Genomic DNA, 17,805 nt, shown 5'->3' on the forward strand with positions numbered 1-17,805 from the left:
GTTCTGAATGTTCGTATAATTCTAGCGTTAGGAGGTCGATATATAGCAAATTAGGGCCCCGGATCTAATTAAAATTTTCCACTGGTTGAAGAAGTTGAACTTTTTCGTGTTCTTTGCTGTTCTTTGAGGTAGTTTTTTGTGCAGTCTATGCGCAAGTAAGGAATCCGGAAGGAATCTCATGAATGCATCCTATCGGTCAGAATTTGGAAGGAACAATCAGGTAAAGTCCAAGCTAAGACACCCCTCGACATAATGACGATGCCTTTGGATTCTTGACAAGATGGAATACACGTACGAACCCCACCCGAAATAGCATCAGGATGGATCATATACATAGAATCTTGATTACAACCTCACAGGAGTTCTTGACTTCAAGTCCCCGTAGATTAGTGGTTAGATCACCACGTTGTGGTAGAGCATTCAGTGTTCTATGCAAGACCGTGGTAACCCAGGCTCGAATCCTGGCAGGGACACTCTTTTTCCCCTCTTTTCTTCGACCTCATTGTCAGGTCCAGAGTTCTGTATAAAATCCTCAAAGACGAACTCAGGAAGGCACTTGAAGTACAGCTGCAGCATTCAGAGTTGGATCGCAGTTGACATTGGACAGAACATGAGTTGTTGATTCATGATCAAAGACATAAGAAAGTCACTTGCTTTCACAAGCTTTCACATCTGTCCATCTCCTGTCTCGATATCTGAGGAAAATAGAATCCCTTTCTTCTCAATGCTCCATCTGCACATCTCTGTGTCGACGTGGTTCTGACTGCACAATTTATATCAAACCAAGCAGGGGAAAGATATCTCAAAGACAATTTGAACAAAACACTGTCAGGCCAGTGGAATGCTTTTTTAGACTCTTTTATACCGCGTATAAAGCAAGTACTAAGGCGCGGGGGGGCCATTCCGTAGCGCCTCCTGTTTATATGTAGGTGTGTAATCTATGTGTTCCTTCGATGTGATTATAGCTACCAGTGGTCATGTTATGGGTGATACGGGTGATGATGCCAGTGGAATGCATTGTATTGAAACATCCCGACTCTCTCCACTAACTCCGACCCACTCCCAGTGTTGCACAGCGTGTAGCCTGTTTTAACTTTTTATGTCTGGGGTGCGGTGAAGACTCGGGAAGATCGCATTCTTCCTCAACGACCAAGTTCCTGAGCATCCATCATGCTCATGATTCGTATCACTGCAAGCGAAGGCTGAGAAAGCATGCGTTTTTTCTGCCTGTCTCGCTTTCTTTCCACATTCTACTTAGTACTTAGTCTCCAGAGCTGGTCTCTCCTTCCACTCACAGAACTGGTTTCTCTTGAGTATCCCCTTGAAAATAACTCGCAATGATTCTTTTTCGCCTTTTTCCCAACATTTTTGCTTTTGCTCTTATCACGTCGAGCATGGCTGTAAACCTTCCTCTGCGTCCAATGACCCAGCCCCAGACAACTCGACCATCAGCTCAGTCTTCATCGAAAGAAGTAGTCGGATTCCTACAAAGACCCACCCAAGTGAGTTTCTCCCTAGTTTTGGAATGATGTCGAAGTCTGGACTAAAGTTCGCTTAACAATATCTTTACTAGGCGCTCTTTCGGGAGCTCAACACTGCAGGAACGCTCACTGCAGCACTTACGCAAGCTGTGGAGGAGAATCGATATGGTGTCCTTGACAATAATTGTGGAATTCAACGTGACCCGTAAGTCCTTTTTTTTGAAATGTTTTCCTCGCTCGAGATGCTGAGCATTCAAGCTAGTACGGACTTGATAGTCAGTTCTATGAATCGTGATGATGTGGAATCTGTCTCAATTTTACATATACATGGTAGTGTGTGATACGTGCTCCAACTTCCGCATTCGTCCACAAGGTAAGCCATCCCATATTTTTGTTGTATCTGTCTAGATGCTTGACATATATTCCAGCTCTTCATTCAACATCGAGGACCCATCCATAACAAATTTGAGCAAGCCACGATTGATAAAGAGATCGAGAGTCGATTCAAACCTGCTCAGGATGTTATCCTGTTCAACCGATCAATGTCTGACCGAACTCCAAATTGGGTAACAATGTTGATCCCACACCGGTATCTTGTGAAGTCTACGAGCAAACCCACTCATCCCTTTGGAGAGAATAGTCTTCAGCTCGAGGTTTCATGTGGCCCAATTGGTGAGCCTCACTCTTCCTTAAATACTTTACCTTCAGGCTTCTTCTGTCGTGTGTCTAATTGCCCGTTTCTCACACCAGGTGATTATAAGGGACCGAGAATGGTAAATTGGGCACAGCTATGGCCAGGTGCATATTTTCCACCTGAGCTTAGTGAAGCATTGAAAGATATACAGCATTGGTACGAAAACCAGGACTATCAGTATTGGTAGTAGGCCGTACCCTTTTGTTGTAATATAACTATCGGTAAGTATCGGCGGCATTCATGTTTTCATGGCGGGCGAAGTTCATCGACCAAATGACTATTACCATTTATCTTTCGCTGAACTCGCTTAATTACTCTTCTACTACATACCTTGTGAAGACTGGAGATGTTTCAGTGCTTGAGCTCGGAGTGTCGCATAGCAGCGCCTACTGACTTACAATATCAGACGCCGCTTTTTTGGCTTGTTGAATTTCCGTATATTGCCAGTGAAGGTTGTCCGGCTCCATTACCGTCTAATTTTTCGAGTTCTAAAAGAAAGATGTACATACCAGTTGGGACCGTACCAGGGTAAAAGAATCATATCCTATCTGGCACTGTACGTCTATCAACTCTCACATCATCTTACTAGCTCTCACTGTAACTTCATCGATTCTCATACTCTCTCATCTATCTAGAGTCAATCCCCAATCCTCTAGAAGCAAAAATGAACGTAAACCAAACCGAGGACAAGATCTCAATTTCGAATCGCTCCGTCAATGTCACCGTTACAGATCCTGGTATATCAAAACCACCCACAGATACATTTTCAGCCACACCTCCTGACAGTGATAAACTAGCCAACTGGTATACACCAAAAGACTTTGGGCTCATTCCGATCCCGAAGCGACTTCGTTATGACCCCGATAAGCCGTTCCATTTCGGAATGTTTCTGAATGTACTTTTTGGTGTTACCAGCACATTTAGTTGAGTGGAATTCGCTTTGGCTACTTCCATGCACTGTCGACGCTTATAGGGATATCAATTATTAGGTGTAGCGAACTTGTATTGGTGCCAACCGATTCTCAGTGAGGACTCCCCTTTTGGCTTTATGATATCGTGGAGGCTTGAACGAATTTCTGATGTTTTGATACCGGCTCCTGATTAGTTGAGCTGGCGACCAATTTTGACGTTTCTTATGATGAGATATCCAAGTGCGTTCCTTTGTTGTTCCAACGTCGACTAAATATTTACTCACTCGGATCGCAGGCTTCCAACGCTTATCCAAGCAGGGTACTGTCTAGAATTCGTTTATCCACTTCCAATGTTGACTGAACATCCTCCAGCTACGCTACGGGCCTGATCTTCATCTCTCCCCTTGGTGACCTCGTCCGTCGCCGTCAACTCCTCCTCATCCTAATAATTATCTCCGCCTCACTTACCATCGGTCTCTCCCTAACCCACTCCCTCCGCACATTCCAAGTCCTCTCCTTCCTCACAGGCATCTCCTCAGTAACCCCACAAGTCCTCCTCCCGCTCACCGCAGACCTCGCACCTCCCTCCCGCCGAGCAACAGCCCTCTCCATCGTCTTCTCCGGCCTGCTTTTCGGTATTCTCATCGCACGTGTGTTTTCCGGACTCATAGCGCAGTTTGCTGATTGGCGTATAACATATTATATGTCGATTGGTGTACAGTGGGGATTGGTTGTAGTGTTGTTTTGGATTGTGCCGGATTATCCACCGAAGAATGCAGGGAAGGATGGGCACGGTGTTGAGAACGAGGAAGGCGGTGGGAAGTTGGGTTACGGGAGGATCATGTGGACGATGGCAAAGTTTAGTGTTACGGAGCCAGTCCTTATTCAAGGATGTTTGTGTAATCTGGGCTCAGCGGCTGCGTTTAGTAGTTTCTGGGTGACGCTTACTTTCCTGTTGGGTGGAGAACCATATAATTATTCAACGTGAGTGTATCTTTTCCTCCCACATAAGTACCTGCTCATCCACTTCCCAGATTAATCATCGGCCTCTTTGGATTAATCGGCATGGTCGGCGTCGCCCTCGCTCCCCTCGTCGGCCGATTCATCGATTTTCTCGTTCCATGGCAAGCTTCGCTCGTTGCCTGCCTTGGTCTCCTCCTATTCCAAATTGTCCAAGTCGTAGGAAACGGACTCAACGTCGCTGCAGTTATTATCGCAACAATCGGATTGGATGTCTTCAGACAGATGCTTGAAACTTCTGTGGCTATTAGCATTTTCAGGTGAGCTGTTGGCATGCGTCTCCTTCAAACAAAGCTATGCTGATGTGTTGTGTATAGTATTGCACCGCACGCACGGGCACGGTTGAACGCTATCTACATTCTCTCTGTACGTTCCACGTAGACTGCTTCCGCGAGCAATTTCGCCCTAATCCGCTTTTACCCTCCTACTCCCCCGTACAGCTCTTCATTGGGCAAGTTATTGGCTCCTCTGCCGGCACCAAAATCTTCCTCACCTACGGCTGGCGCGCCACAGCTGCTATGACCCTCGGCCTCACCGCGTGGGCCCTGCTCATGCTAATGATGCGCGGTCCTGGATGTGATAGATATACGTGGTTTGGCTTCCGGAATAGTTTAGATGGTGTGAAAGGAGTGCTAAACATCAAAGCTAAGGTGAGGGCGGATGATGAGAATGTTCAAGGCGCTTTGGAAGCAGAAAAGGATGTGGAAAAAATTGAAGGGGGGCCGTGAGGTGAAGGGAGCGGGAGAGATACGTACAAATCAACTGCGAGTAAGTACATCGGTATTACATCTAGACTTACAAAAGTATAGCTATATTTCAGGAAAGAAGAACTTATTTCGCAAAAAGGATGGTGGACACTGGGAGATTTGAACTCCCGACCTCACGCAGAACGGATCCATCGCGCTTTATGCGAAGCGTGCGCGCTACCAACTGTGCCAAGTGCCCTCAAAGATTGGGCAAAAACTAAATCTGCCATTATGAACGATTACCGCCGATCATATTTTTTGTACAGTAACAAATCCGATGCATTATGTACTTGCAAACGATAACGATGTTACATAGAAGCTTCGCATCGGAGGGCCCAATACATATTAAAGATACACAATTGAGTGATCAACCATGTGCAATTCAAGTCCATTAACTTGAGAAACGGAAGGAAGGACGCAGAGCAAATAGACATAACAGTTACAAGATGGTAGCAAAGACGGCATGACACTGAGGCTATCGACGAAGAAGCAAACACGTCAACATCAAGGCGGTGGAAATTTTATGGAAACATACCAAGCAGTGAAACAACAAAGGGCACTTATGATTCATCTATATCCGTTCGGCTTGGTCAAAAAACACACATTGTGCATATTGTGTATCTTCGACGCCTTGACGGGTTGAGAGAATAGCATGTATCTAGAAGCATAGATGGGAGAAATGGTGTCAATTAGCATATGGACATCACGAGAATACAAGAAGATCGAAGATTAAAGAAGGTAAGGAAGGAAAAGGGGTTGTTGAGGATGGGGGCAGGAGAAAAGAACTCGTATTCACCTCAGGAGGAGGGTTGAGACCCATGGCTTCTGCGCGCTCCCAACGATCAAGCCGAGAGATTCCATAACATGGCCCGTACTCGTAAGACCTGAGAAGGAGGCATTGATTATTACAGCAACCGGCCGATGATTCGAGAATATACATACAAGTCAAACACACGGAGGATATCGTGGATCTTGTTCTGATTCTCGGCATGCACTGCAGTGTACGAGTCAGTGCTTCGTTTCGGGCGATGAACAAGCTAAGAAATTCACCCAGTTGAAGATTCCCATTTACCGCTCGGGCTTGAGCGGACAGTTTCCGCCATCTCGGATCGTGAACTCTCAATTCCGTTCTTTCCTTACTTGATTTAACTGAGGTCTGAGGTCCTATTTGATGGGTTCAGAACACACAATGAGTTGACTAAGTGATACGAGAAAAATACCTGCTTGAGCCTCTTGTCCTTCGTTCTTCACCCCAGCCTTCTTCTTCTCCTTCCCCTCACCCAATCCGTTTCTTTTTCTCTTTAGCGTGGTAACTGCGATTGGGTGTTCGACCACTTCAAATTCATTTCTTTCTTTGATAGTATCGTGCTCTGAGCTCGAGGAGCTAGAGTACCCCTCCACATCTTCGAATTCCGGTTCGACTTTTCGCAGTTCTAACGCCTTCCTGTCAGAGTGTTTGCCTTTCTTGCCGCCAACAACGGCCGGTGAACTTTTGGATGTACCAAAATTGAGCTTGGATTGTGTAGATGAAGTGCGTCTAGCGATTGGCATTGTGATTGATGGAAATAGTTGAGTGTTAAGCGAGTAAGAACAGAATGTAAGGAGAGAAAGGGGTTTATAAGTCGAAGTTGGAAAGTGAAACAGTTTACCCCTAACCCTGATAGAACGTTATGACGTATATGTAGCTTAAATTCTAATTTCTATCCTAAGCGTCGAAGTAATTCTTGTAGGTACAGTAAATTTCCCTGTAACACACAAAGAGTAAGTATCATTTACGTAGTTATAGGCATGTAAAAGTAGACCTCCATCAAAACCACCCGCCGGTGTAACCATTGGCACGCAGGAGAAATACGCTGATACTAGTTTGAGCTTTGAACATTACAGGAAAGAACGTTGACAATGCAAATATCTCGACAAGAACTCATTGAACAGTCCGGATTTTACTGCCTCATTTTGTTCGAAAAAAACAAAGTTTAAACATGATGCATGAACCTTCAAAACCTTTAAAACAAATCTCTTGATATTATGATAAGAGGGAAATCTCTAAACCCTGCGTCGAGACAGCATAATGAAATGCGGAGAAGATGGCGACGTTGGTGTAGATAGTACAGGTAGAATATACCGTATTACCCATCACGAGCCAATATCTCGACATAGAAGTCAAAGTCAATTCCTTTCCTCATGACAATCCCCAAGCTACAGAAATATTGTTGAAGAGAGTTTATCATCAAATTAAAAAGTCACTCACGATTTCCCTTGCTCAAAATCTTCACATTTTTTTGGGTGCTACCATCTAGGGCATAGACCACGTAATGATTACGAGAATCTGACCTACCCAATTCCACCGACAAATCACTGGCACATTTAACTCCTTGCTTCACATCAACTGGGTTAACATTGAGCACGATAGGCTCCGAAGGACACTGCTCCGAGCTGTATTTCCACTCGGGGACAAATTCCACATGGGCACCGTCGAATAAGTTCCGTTCTTGTGCGGCTTTGAGAACGAGGTCCTCGACAAAGCTTATGTCGACCGTTTTCTTATCGAAATACGAAAGAGACCTGATCTCAAGTTTGCATGTCCTGAGCGGTTGTAGTTCGATCATTTCACCATCGCCATCGGTATTTTTTGCGCCAAATAGTCCTGCACCGCGAGTCTGCAAATTTTTAACATAGGGATTCAAGTAATCGCCTGGTTCACGTTTGGACAGCTGGATGAAAACGGTAGTCAGCTCATATGGAGCAGTTTTCACAGCGATGAATATCATGCTACTCACTGTATGAGGTGCAGCACACACTGTCAGAGCAGCAACCAATATAATGAGGTACAACTTGAAGAAGACGTTAAGATACATCATGGGAAAAAGGAGTATGGCTTCGTAGAGGCAGTAGATATTATATGAGCAAAATGTCGGTGAATAAGCTCCCAGATTTGACCAGCAAAAATTTAGGGAGGAGAATCTGAGAAGAGTCGACCAGCGAAGTGAAGAACAAAGCCCTGTAAGATAAGATAACGTCGTTATCAGCGTGAAGTTGCCCTGAGATTACCATCATGAAAATCTTTCGTCAACGCACAACTATTTTTGCTGTGGTGCTAGACTCGAACCAGTCCGCTGCTGAGAAGTGAGATGCGGAATCACTTTCTCGACCCCTTTCAAAGTGTCAACATCCGAAGCTGCTGGCTCGAGTCTACTGACCGATATTTTCTCAACGCGACTTATCATACGAATTGATTTCAATCAAAACGTCGTGTATGGGCGCTCTTCCACCAAATGCCTGACTTGTTCTCTGATCCAAAGCCAGAAAGGTGATTCTACTTGTCACTGGATTCAATAACATCCAGTTCGGTCGCTAACTAGATGTTGCAGACATATATCATGCCTATTCGGGTAGGAATTGCTCTCTACCTCGTCGAAGGAAGTGCCTATTACAATACCCCTTCCTATTTCCACTGGATATTGGTGGCGTCAACCGCAGATTCCTGGGCTTCCCAACCTGTACGTACAATCGAACTGAAGAGGCCATTGGGCGATACAGGTTACGCTCACTCCTTCGATAAATGCGATATCACTCTTTTCAGTGCGGTTCAAGGTGTTGTGCATCTCTTCACCACTTCCGACTACACTGTGGATTCATTTCAAGCTATGATTCAATCCAACTTTCCCGCCTATGATTCTGGCTGGCGATATCCAGGGAATTATGGGCCTCAAGGATGGACTTGTGCTACATGGATTTTGCAAATCCTATGGCATCTGCGTGGAGAAGGGACTTGGGTTTCCAATCGCCAGTTTGAGAAGACCTATACGCGTGTTCTAAATCTTGGCTCTGAACTGTTGGAAGCAACAGACAACGTCGAGTACCAGGGAACAGTTCGTGTAATGAACTTTTGATGAGGACGTTGAAACGCCATAATAATTGTTGTTTTATGCAATACAATTACACGCGTTCTATGTTATCCAGATTCTCCGTCTAACATCACAAAAACTGTTTGATGAAGAAAGGTGGGATATAAAAAGAAGTAACAAAACAGAAGAAACGATACTTTTGGAAGACCTCATCGTATGACTCGGATGTCAAGCCTCGATTATGTCCTCCTTTCTACCTTTATTTCAACTCCTTCCTCGAGTGGCCAGCTTTTGTTGAACATCTCATCTTGATCATGTCTAATCAATTTTCCGACAGCGATCATCTCCAGCTTCTGATCCCCCTTAGCCTCAACTACCAGCTTGTACTCCTCGGTCTCCATCCATCCAAGCATAGTCCCAATCGTACTAACATGAGCTGTGCCAGCGTTTCGTTTACGAAGCGGAATCTTCGCCGCTCCGATAGGCGCGTAGTGAGCTAGAATAGTAAGGTCGGCGATGATCCCATCTACACAATACTGGTCATTGATGAAGACACCGGTAATTTCCTGCGACTTTTCAACAAGTTTGCCTTCCCCGTGCCTCTGGTCGTACCACCAATCACCAGAGTACGTTGATCCATTTGCATAGGTCACTGTGCCTCTACCATGTCGCTTTCCACCACTGACTTGACCGATGTAGTCAAAAGATTCTTGATCATTGTGGATGAATGCCCATCCTTCGTCGTTGAGGAGCGACCAATCGATCTGTTTCTGTATGGTAGATATACCATTGGGTAGAACCCCGTAATGAACAAAACGTGAACCTCGGCTCTTCTCGAATCCATCAAGTGCCTTCTTCAACACGCCTTTCTTTCCGTCGAGGTTCAAAATATCGGGAACAAGCGCAGGGTCACAGTAAAGGGAGACAAAGAGGGTCTCCTTAGCTTTCCCTTCCACGGAAGTATCTTTCTTGTCCTCATCGACCCTCCATCGTTTGATATTCGAAACCAAGACATCGTAAGTGTTGATCGCACCATCAAGATTGGGCGAAGGAGGGATGAGAACGACACCAAGCATTCTCTGATCGGCTTGAGTCATTAGGCGGCGAAGTCCCTTGAGAGTTTCCAACGGGACACCGTGACTAATAGCTAGCTCATGAATATTCTGCAGAAGTCCCAGGACGGACTCGTCCTGCTCACATTCTTTCAATTTTTCCGTTAGTCCAACCTTGGCAGCATCCACGAATTCAGTGGTGGTTTTGCCAGCTTCTTCAATTCCGCCATGACGGAAAGCGATGAGAAATTTAGATAACGCTCGCCTGGAGCGCCCGAGGATACCATCGGTGATAATCTTCCGCTTCTTGCAAATATCCATGAAAGTTGGGCAGCATGCACCAAGATTTCCGCTCCCGGCTTCGAGGGCAACCTGAATACGAGTTCTCCTCCCTGCAAGACGGAAAATATCATCATAGGCGGCGAGGATCGCAGCTAGCTCGTCGCTTTCGAGCTCGTGGAGAATTTTCGCCTCGACCGACTCGTCCACAAGCTGGTCTAGAGGAGTGACAGTAATCTGACAAGGGACTCCATCACCGACAAGATCTGGCCATGTCTTTGCAAGCTCAAAGAGATCGCCAATAGTCATAGCATTGGGACGATCAGAGGCAACATAATCACCGTAAAAGTCGAAATCATGACTCTGAAGCACGTCCTTGGATGTCTTGTCGCTGTCAACTGCCGCCTTACCCTCTGCAGAAAAGGCCGCCGCCATCTTCTTCATGAGGGAGGCGGTGAACTCGCCATGGATCTTGGTCCGGGATTCGGACAACGATGCCTTCTCGACAACGTTGGTAACGAGCGTACCACCGTAAATGATACCAGTAACCACATGAGTAGCATGGCGCTTAACTGCACGTTCGTACGCGTCGAGCGTGATAGTGTCACTGCCTTTTAGGTCCAACCTCTTCAAGTTCCTGCGAGTGGTGCAGATCATTGAGACCTCGCGTGACGACACGTTCGACTTGCTGGTATCGAGATATTGGCCTGAACCCTTCAGGTCAATCAAGCCACCGAGGATGCTGAGGGAGAGCTCAGCGTTGATATCCAAAGCGTGACTTCGCTCTGAGATTGTGCTTATGTCTTTGAACTTGACGCTGTTCGAGGGATTGGGGACAATCTGCACCTTACTCGCTACTTCAGGACTGAAAAGCTGCGTATTCATAAGGCGCTCCGAGGTAGCGTCATACAGCTGACCCAGGAAGGCGGGTCGCCCCAAGGCAGGCAGGTCCATCTCTTGTGATCGAAATCCCATACTTCGACATAACTAGGTCAGAATTAAACGTACTAAATGCATTAAAGGAACCTACTTTGTCCGAGTCAAAAACACAAATCACAGGAGTATGGAGTTTAAAGTTTGTAGAACACTCTCAGGTTCTTCCAAGCAGGTCGAACTACAAGGGAGCGGTCAAACTCTGCCCAGAGGACATGATTCCGTGACAAGTACTCACTTTGAGTGAGACTGGAAGCGAGGGTATCAGGAATGTCTTTGCGAAATGGCTATGGATTTTGTAGAGATCACAAGAGCTCCAAGATTGAGTTTTGTTGATCTAAATAAAAGCGTGCTCCAGAGCTCCAGGGCCCAAGGGCCGTTTGTGGTGCTGTCACTGTCAAAGCGCATCAATCACCTTGTGGAATAATTCTCTTTTTCGATGGTCCATTCTTATTGTATAAATGCAGCCTGAGACTCCAGAGCTCGAAGAAAGAAGATATTAGTGAACAGGCAATGAAAATATTAAAAGAGAGGTAAGATGAACTTCACACGCCCAATGGGTGCCCAGTAATATTACCCATTCTGATTTTCTTCGGACCTAAGAGGCTCTTGGAGGATCTCGAAACCCTTGAATGCACAGCGAAAGAGGGCGAAATAGCCTGTCCAGTTTTATTCAGGGAACTGATCAGTGATCAGGATTCAAACGATAGAAATTTTGGAACGTAACATGATCTATCTGGTTGCTCTATGTAGCCTAGCTTAGGTCGACGTCCTTCCTCCTTCGCTTACATCTTATGCGGCCGCTAGCAATCTTTGACTCTACCGAGAAGTCTTTACATAGAGGTGGATGGAGAAAACAAGTCACCGAGCAACACGCGACTGCGACAGGATAAGGCACGCCCAACGATTCATTCGATAATGAGATGAGATGGAAACTTGAGAATTTGAGACTCTGAGCCCAAGGGCTACTCACCGGCACCTTTCAGAGGTGAGTATCCAGATAGATAGTACCACCATGTCGGTTCAAGTCCACCTACAATGTTAATAAGCACAAAACCACGATTGTGAATGATGTTAAAACGCATGGGCTCAGGCGTTTTTGGGAAATTTCGACCGCAGGACACTCGCTAATGAAATGTTATGTAAGGCAGGGAATGGAATTGACAAATTTTGACTAGTTGCCCCCGCAGGGGACACAAACCTTGCTTGAGGTGTTCTGGTAAGTCACATGCAAATTGCACCTCTCTGCAGTGAAGCAGCAAGCTCAATACATACAGATACATATCTTATCGAAGCTGTTGTAAAACAATACAGCCTGACTACAAGGAGTTGAACCAAAACAAACATACATAAACAATAAAAACAGACAACTGTACGTGGCCTTCAGTCTTTGGCCAACCCGGTGGTCCTAGCCACCTTGGAAGGCCCCGCTTTCGCATTTGGTGCACTTGAACGCTGTTTACCATTGGCATTAACTGACTCTGCTCGCAAGCAGAAAGTTGTCAATGTACAATCACATATATCAGCTACACATACCTTCCAATGGATGTTCCTCCTCCCCAAATGTGAAAGAAGCAACCTTTGCAACTGTGGCTGTTGTACCTGCCATAGGCTTCAACCCATTACTGAGGAACTCAGAGCCCTGTTGCGCGGCTGAATCCAACGTTAAGTAGCTGGAAACAGGTCAAGCAGAATAAAGGGGTGGTCGCGGGTGCGGCACAAAGTAAAGGCTAACGGCGCAACATCGCACATGGAATCTGAGATGAAACAGAGGCAAAAACTCTGTGTGTAAACGATATGTTCAAATGTCAGTCAGCAACTTGTGATAAGGACATGGAGGAGGCAAAGTAAGAACAGGGCGGTAGAAAAGCTGGATTTGTTATTTGATGTGAAGGTGGTTGGTGGTACTCAACAGGTACAAAGGCGGCTTGCGCCCTGGCATGAATATCTGTCAACCGATTTCAGCCATACATCATACACTGAACTTGTGGTAGATATGTAAAGGAGGCAGAGTGGGAACAGGACAAGAAACGGCTGGAGTTGTTATTTGAACAGGAAGTGAATACCTGCCGACCTACCTGAGCACGCTGCACACAACAGTGGAGGGACACTGGTACGGTAGACATGTGGTTGTACAGGACAAAAACGACAGGTTAGAATTAGAAACAAGCGCCGAAACCGTGGGTAAAGTTTCCGCAGCGCTAATAATATCGAGTAACAAATGACCTTTGCAAGCAAGGTGATAGAGACAATATCATTGCTTCTGGTACACGACTATAACAACATAGTGAGCATCTCTGTAAGTGGGCCTCTGATTGCGATATAGGTACTTGCCTCGAATAGACTGTACTCATGCAAGTATCTTCAAGAGCAAGATCTCCCAAACTCTTTCTTAATGAACTGGATTGACCTGCATGGTATCTTGTGCATAAGTTTTCAGTCAGACGAATGGAAATTCGGCATTGCGCCCTGGAAAGATCCAACTTCATATCAAAGGCACATCCCGCTATTGGAACCAGAAGAAAGTCCTTGACCTCTCAGTGTGCTATCGGCAACTGATGGAGGAGTTCGGACAAGCATACTTCTCAGACTAGACCAAACCTTGGCTTAAGATAATCAGAGTGCCGTGACGAACTCCTTAGTCTTGGGCTTTACGGTGAAGGGAGTATCTGGATGATGGGGCTTAACGAATTCAGAGGCGGGGTGCTGTTAATGTTGTCATACACTGCAAATGCAATATAGTCGTGCTCACTTGTTGGAGACTGCTGGCTACTGTTGGCTACTGTTGGCTACTGTTGGCAGTGGGAGGTGCTGGGCCATGTGCATAGAGACTCGTACTAATTTCCGCAAGTAACCGCTGCCCTGCAGGCTGTTGCTCCTTTGTTGATTGTCATCCCGGTCGGATCTTTTGCGTTGATCCAGAGTTCTGTGACTTCTATGAGGCACCATGTAGTTAGGAACGGACTGGGACAGAATATGTAGGACGCAAGAAAGAGGCAGTCAATTTACCTAGCCTCAGGCTTGAGATTCGAGATGACACACCAATACAATATGGCGATTTTTTGTAAGCTATTGGAACAGATTGGAACTCGTTGCTGCCACTGCCAGAACAACAGCCTTTGTTATAATCGTGGAGAGCCCGTTGTTTGCTTGACTATGTAGGTCTAGCCGCATAGTGGGCGTAATCACTTCGAGGTACCAACACCAAAAGAGTTAAACACTATTATTTTGATCCCAACATGTTGCGAGGCTCGAATGATCTATGTACTATACCCTGGCCTAAGCTGCGAATTTAATTAAGGAATTACGCCGTCGCTGTAGCTAACGGAGGAACAGTGTATTTGGCCATTGCTTCATCGAATAACGCCGATTTCTTTGATAGATCAACAACACTCGGGTGGTCGGGATATTCAGACGTCAATCGACTGCAATTAGGATCAGAAAGTATGCGTGTGGGGCTCGTCAATAGAAATGCTAGAGACGAGCGCAGAAAAAACTCACGCCCAAAGCTCGTTCGCGTCCGTTTCGCCTTTCTTCGTGGAGCTCAATCCCGAGGCAACAGCAGACGCAGCCAAAGCCTCTGCATCATCCTTGTACTGTTCAAGAGACTCTTGTAAATCGGACTGGGCTTCCGGGAATTCGTTCCGGAGGATACGTGTCACGCCTCGAGCAGTGAGTACATGTGGGGAAGACAGAGAGGGGTTTCCTAGCTGTTCGGTGTAGAAGGTGTAAGGATTGTGATAACCGTCTTTGCCTGTGGCGAGCCCAATTAAGGATTCGATGAGTTGGAGGAGAAGATCGTCTTCTGCCCAACGCTTGGAACGTTCATACTCCTTCTTGGCAAGGTCAGGACGGTTGATGGATAGGTATATTTGAACGATAACAGCCACGCTATGCGATGGGTAAGTATATGCTCTGGTAAGAAAAAGAGGTCCACGAACGCTTCGGGATCTTCAGTATCAGCACCAAGAGTCTCGAGCGCTTCTTCGAGCTCGCCTGCTCTGGCAAATGCTGTTCCAGCCAAGACTCTAACAGTAGCCTTATCGCGATCAGTACCCTCCACATCATCACCCTCAATTTCAACCGAGAGATCGCGTAATTCTTCCAGTAAAGCTTCCTTGTCCGCCGTTCCTTCTGCTGCTACGAATTTTGCTAGAGTTGCGACGGCTTTCAAAGCCACATTTTCAGAGTCAGCTGGGACAAGTTGCAGGGCAGCTTTCGGGTTGTTAAGAGCAATGTGTGACCGGGCCTGGTAAATCAAAATTGGGAGAAAATCCGGTGAATTTGGGTCCGGTAAAGTCAAGTCGACTAGGGTTTTGTATGCACCTAATAGTACAGAATAAAAACCAAAAGATTTATGGCGATGAACACGGTTTTACCAAGTACGAATTGTTGTTTAACGTGGTACAGCTCGGAGGAGTCCATGGCGCGAAGGTTGTGAAAGTGAAACGCGGTATCGTGTGACCTTATGTCATGAATATATTGAGCAAATATTTCTTTTCTCCCTGCCATCAACTTGTGTTCCTCGTGGCTGTAAGCGAGGCTGTATATATAACTTGCCCTCTCGACATGAACTCCCAGGATAGCAGAATTGTAGCTGGTCTAGTTCTCCCCTCATCTTCATCTTGCAATTATCAAAATCACTTCACCACCACCATCCAATCATCAGATTTCATGACCGGTACGTCGTTTTGGCCTTTTTCTTTTGTGGAGCCTTCAGTGTACTGATTGTAATCACTTCGTCAGACACAACTTCCAAAAATGCCTGTGAAACTCAGTTTGACCAAATAGACCAGGAAATACTCAGATATGAGGAAGCTGTTCGAGATCTCAAGTCTCGTCGCAATTTGCTTGCCCCTATCTCCAAGTTGCCTGCAGAAATACTTTGCGCAATCTTCGTTTTCTGCACCCTTCCAGACCCTCTCACGCCTACCAACTATGCTGCAGATTATCGCTGGCGTTGGATTACCGTTACACATACTTCTCGTCTCTGGCGTAATACCGCTTTGAGCTGCCCTACATTGTGGAGCAAACCAGAGTTCACCAAGACAGAATGGGCATATGAGATGATCAGGCGGTCCAAAATGGCTCCACTCACCATCGAGGTCACTTCAAACTACTGGCTCACTCCCCGAGTCGTCGACGCCGTCAGCGAAGGTCTGAAACATCTCCCCAGAATCAATGAACTTCACTTATCCGCCTCTCGGGATAATATGGATAAACTCCTGAGTGGCATCAACTCCCCTGCACCTTTCCTGCGTACCTTGTACCTTGATATAGGTCGCAGCGACTACTATTATCATTCCCGCGCTGAGCCGTATATCCTTCCAGAGGATTTTCTTGGAGGCGATGCCTCTCGGTTGTCTCACATCGAGCTAACACGGTGCCATCTCCGTTGGGATTCGTCTTTGCTTCGAAACATCAGCTTTTTGAAGGTGCACAATCCCGGTCCTCCCGCACCTACACTAGACCAATTCATCGGCGCATTGTCTGGAATGCCGCAGCTGGAGATTCTCGATTTGGAGAATACTCTACCGGGTACCTCGGACACAGAGCATACCGAGAAACCCGGAGTAAGTTTACCTCGCTTGCGCAAGTTGCGTACCGTCGGCTCTCTACAGGAATGTGCGATTTTCCTAGAGCACGTCGTCGTTCCATCCAACGCCACTATTCACATCATGGCCAAGTGCAGCGACATTCCGGACGAAGGTTCGCCGACTATACAACTCATTCACGATGTGTGTCAGCGCCTACCCGTTGCACGCGAGACTGCCACCACGAGCTCGGCTACGAATTCTCCCTTGATCAAGAGCCTCTTGGTGCAGAGTATGGGTATAGGTAGTGGTCTCATCGTTGAAGCCTGGAACAGCGTCGCAAAAAGCAGGCCTACAACTAATGCGCTCACTCCGTCTCGGGAGATTAGTCTTAATCCGTTGGCCACTGCTCCTTCCATTGGCTGGCTCAAACTCGAATTCACTTGGCAGAGCGCTGTGATCAGACAGATACACAATGATGTCGTCGTGGCCATCTGTCGTCCTCTTCCCCTCGCACAGCTGAGGCATCTGCACATTAGGAACGGTTATCAAGATAGTGTCAATTCTCCGACGTTCGCGAGGACGTTTGGAACATTACCCAAGGTGAATTCCTTGACAGTCGAAGGAACAAGTACATACGAATTTGTCGACGCCCTGAATTATCACACTGGCAGTCAAAGTGCCACTGGCTACAATGGACTGGCTTCCAGTTCGAGCTCGAATCCCAATCCTGGTCGTCCGACATTGGCATTCCCTGCCCTCCGCACTCTCAAACTCCTAGAAGCCGATTTTGACCGTGATCATGAAGCCGAAAATACTCTTCTTGAACCCTTGATGGACTGCCTCATGCACCGATACGAGCATAAATCCGAAATCCACAAACTAATTCTTGAGAGATGTTCGCATCTCAATTCCGAAGACGTTGCAGAGCTTCAAGGAATCGTCGCAGACGTTGATTGGGATCATATTGAGTGTGGTTATAGTGATACTGAGGATGAGGATATGGATGATGAGTTCGACGACGAGATGGATGATGTCTTTGGGGGAGAGGCATACTTTGGATATGGAGCGTCGTATATCAGTTCGGACGAAGATATGATGTTCATGGGTTTTTGATCCTTGTTTTATGTTACTAATCCCTCTACCTTTCCTATTCTCTATTTTCCTTCTTCCAATTTTAGGAGGATGAGTGTATAACATAATACCCGTCTTAGTTATGAGCAGTACATAATGGGCCTCATTAATGAATGACAACTTTACACAAATTCTTGCAAGCTCACATCCTTCACACCGGAAGGAGAAAAAATTCC

General features: G+C 46.3%; 8 protein-coding genes and 2 non-coding genes across 10 annotated transcripts; 5 read left to right on the top strand and 5 right to left on the bottom strand.

Annotated features, from left to right (window-relative positions):
- The first annotated feature begins 375 nt into the window (after nucleotides 1-375).
- C8R40DRAFT_t222 lies at nucleotides 376-473 on the top strand. Its single transcript has one exon. It is a non-coding gene; the product is annotated as a tRNA-His (tRNA).
- A 647-nt stretch (nucleotides 474-1,120) lies between these two features.
- On the top strand, nucleotides 1,121-2,572 carry C8R40DRAFT_631526 (uncharacterized protein). The gene is made up of 6 exons (XM_046235707.1): nucleotides 1,121-1,502; nucleotides 1,574-1,686; nucleotides 1,744-1,756; nucleotides 1,816-1,854; nucleotides 1,910-2,153; nucleotides 2,232-2,572. Exons 1-6 carry the CDS (start codon nucleotides 1,338-1,340, stop codon nucleotides 2,360-2,362), a joined length of 705 nt encoding a protein of 234 aa, XP_046081660.1. The 5' UTR covers nucleotides 1,121-1,337; the 3' UTR covers nucleotides 2,363-2,572.
- A 267-nt stretch (nucleotides 2,573-2,839) lies between these two features.
- Nucleotides 2,840-4,834, top strand: C8R40DRAFT_1056626 (major facilitator superfamily domain-containing protein; the record flags this gene model as incomplete). Its single annotated transcript, XM_046225093.1, has 8 exons — nucleotides 2,840-3,098; nucleotides 3,165-3,200; nucleotides 3,281-3,326; nucleotides 3,382-3,405; nucleotides 3,459-4,070; nucleotides 4,121-4,366; nucleotides 4,424-4,472; nucleotides 4,547-4,834. The coding sequence occupies 8 exons, from the start codon at nucleotides 2,840-2,842 to the stop codon at nucleotides 4,832-4,834; spliced, it is 1,560 nt and encodes a 519-aa protein (XP_046081661.1).
- A 123-nt stretch (nucleotides 4,835-4,957) lies between these two features.
- Nucleotides 4,958-5,051, bottom strand: C8R40DRAFT_t223. The gene has a single exon. It is a non-coding gene; the product is annotated as a tRNA-Ala (tRNA).
- A 372-nt stretch (nucleotides 5,052-5,423) lies between these two features.
- On the bottom strand, nucleotides 5,424-6,403 carry C8R40DRAFT_1073092 (DNA polymerase delta, subunit 4-domain-containing protein; the record flags this gene model as incomplete). The annotated part of the gene is made up of 5 exons (XM_046226517.1): nucleotides 5,424-5,510; nucleotides 5,649-5,736; nucleotides 5,795-5,846; nucleotides 5,903-6,016; nucleotides 6,073-6,403. 5 exons carry the CDS (start codon nucleotides 6,401-6,403, stop codon nucleotides 5,424-5,426), a joined length of 672 nt encoding a protein of 223 aa, XP_046081662.1.
- A 146-nt stretch (nucleotides 6,404-6,549) lies between these two features.
- On the bottom strand, nucleotides 6,550-7,846 carry C8R40DRAFT_631242 (uncharacterized protein). The gene is made up of 3 exons (XM_046235706.1): nucleotides 7,630-7,846; nucleotides 7,101-7,563; nucleotides 6,550-7,048 (listed from the first exon to the last, which is right to left on the bottom strand). The coding sequence occupies exons 1-3, from the start codon at nucleotides 7,708-7,710 to the stop codon at nucleotides 7,032-7,034; spliced, it is 561 nt and encodes a 186-aa protein (XP_046081663.1). The 5' UTR covers nucleotides 7,711-7,846; the 3' UTR covers nucleotides 6,550-7,031.
- Nucleotides 7,847-8,229: 383 nt separating this feature from the next.
- Nucleotides 8,230-8,742, top strand: C8R40DRAFT_1073094 (uncharacterized protein; the record flags this gene model as incomplete). The annotated part of the gene is made up of 1 exon (XM_046226518.1): nucleotides 8,230-8,742. One exon carries the CDS (start codon nucleotides 8,230-8,232, stop codon nucleotides 8,740-8,742), a length of 513 nt encoding a protein of 170 aa, XP_046081664.1.
- Nucleotides 8,743-8,936: 194 nt separating this feature from the next.
- Nucleotides 8,937-13,118, bottom strand: C8R40DRAFT_1267940 (uncharacterized protein; the record flags this gene model as incomplete). The annotated part of the gene is made up of 11 exons (XM_046233977.1): nucleotides 13,040-13,118; nucleotides 12,697-12,743; nucleotides 12,498-12,634; nucleotides 12,361-12,442; nucleotides 12,163-12,206; nucleotides 11,935-11,994; nucleotides 11,751-11,792; nucleotides 11,560-11,620; nucleotides 11,200-11,248; nucleotides 11,037-11,054; nucleotides 8,937-11,015 (listed from the first exon to the last, which is right to left on the bottom strand). The coding sequence occupies exons 1-11, from the start codon at nucleotides 13,085-13,087 to the stop codon at nucleotides 8,937-8,939; spliced, it is 2,667 nt and encodes an 888-aa protein (XP_046081665.1). The 5' UTR covers nucleotides 13,088-13,118.
- A 1,147-nt stretch (nucleotides 13,119-14,265) lies between these two features.
- On the bottom strand, nucleotides 14,266-15,386 carry C8R40DRAFT_1073096 (coatomer complex protein; the record flags this gene model as incomplete). Its single annotated transcript, XM_046226519.1, has 4 exons — nucleotides 14,266-14,386; nucleotides 14,463-14,852; nucleotides 14,903-15,287; nucleotides 15,341-15,386. 4 exons carry the CDS (start codon nucleotides 15,384-15,386, stop codon nucleotides 14,266-14,268), a joined length of 942 nt encoding a protein of 313 aa, XP_046081666.1.
- Nucleotides 15,387-15,461: 75 nt separating this feature from the next.
- C8R40DRAFT_1125435 (uncharacterized protein) lies at nucleotides 15,462-17,763 on the top strand. The gene is made up of 2 exons (XM_046228983.1): nucleotides 15,462-15,642; nucleotides 15,708-17,763. Exons 1-2 carry the CDS (start codon nucleotides 15,531-15,533, stop codon nucleotides 17,609-17,611), a joined length of 2,016 nt encoding a protein of 671 aa, XP_046081667.1. The 5' UTR covers nucleotides 15,462-15,530; the 3' UTR covers nucleotides 17,612-17,763.
- Nucleotides 17,764-17,805: the final 42 nt, after the last annotated feature.

Source organism: Lentinula edodes, assembly GCF_021015755.1.
Source record: "Lentinula edodes strain Le(Bin) 0899 ss11 chromosome Unknown C8R40scaffold_43, whole genome shotgun sequence".
In the NCBI taxonomy this organism is placed as follows: Eukaryota; Fungi; Basidiomycota; class Agaricomycetes; order Agaricales; family Omphalotaceae; genus Lentinula; species Lentinula edodes.

What these genes read in the sequence shown, in the direction of transcription:
- C8R40DRAFT_631242 (XM_046235706.1), bottom strand. Translation starts at nt 7,710, where the DNA reads ATGATGTATCTTAACGTCTTCTTCAAGTTGTACCTCATTATATTGGTT. An exon ending in TGTGTGCTGCACCTCATACA is followed by an intron (nt 7,564 to 7,629) that starts GTGAGTAGCATG and finishes GTTTTCATCCAG; the next exon opens with CTGTCCAAACGTGAACCAGG.
- C8R40DRAFT_1125435 (XM_046228983.1), top strand. Translation starts at nt 15,531, where the DNA reads ATGAACTCCCAGGATAGCAGAATTGTAGCTGGTCTAGTTCTCCCCTCA. An exon ending in ATCATCAGATTTCATGACCG is followed by an intron (nt 15,643 to 15,707) that starts GTACGTCGTTTT and finishes TCACTTCGTCAG; the next exon opens with ACACAACTTCCAAAAATGCC.
- C8R40DRAFT_631526 (XM_046235707.1), top strand. Translation starts at nt 1,338, where the DNA reads ATGATTCTTTTTCGCCTTTTTCCCAACATTTTTGCTTTTGCTCTTATC. An exon ending in TCCTACAAAGACCCACCCAA is followed by an intron (nt 1,503 to 1,573) that starts GTGAGTTTCTCC and finishes TATCTTTACTAG; the next exon opens with GCGCTCTTTCGGGAGCTCAA. An exon ending in GGTTTCATGTGGCCCAATTG is followed by an intron (nt 2,154 to 2,231) that starts GTGAGCCTCACT and finishes TTCTCACACCAG; the next exon opens with GTGATTATAAGGGACCGAGA.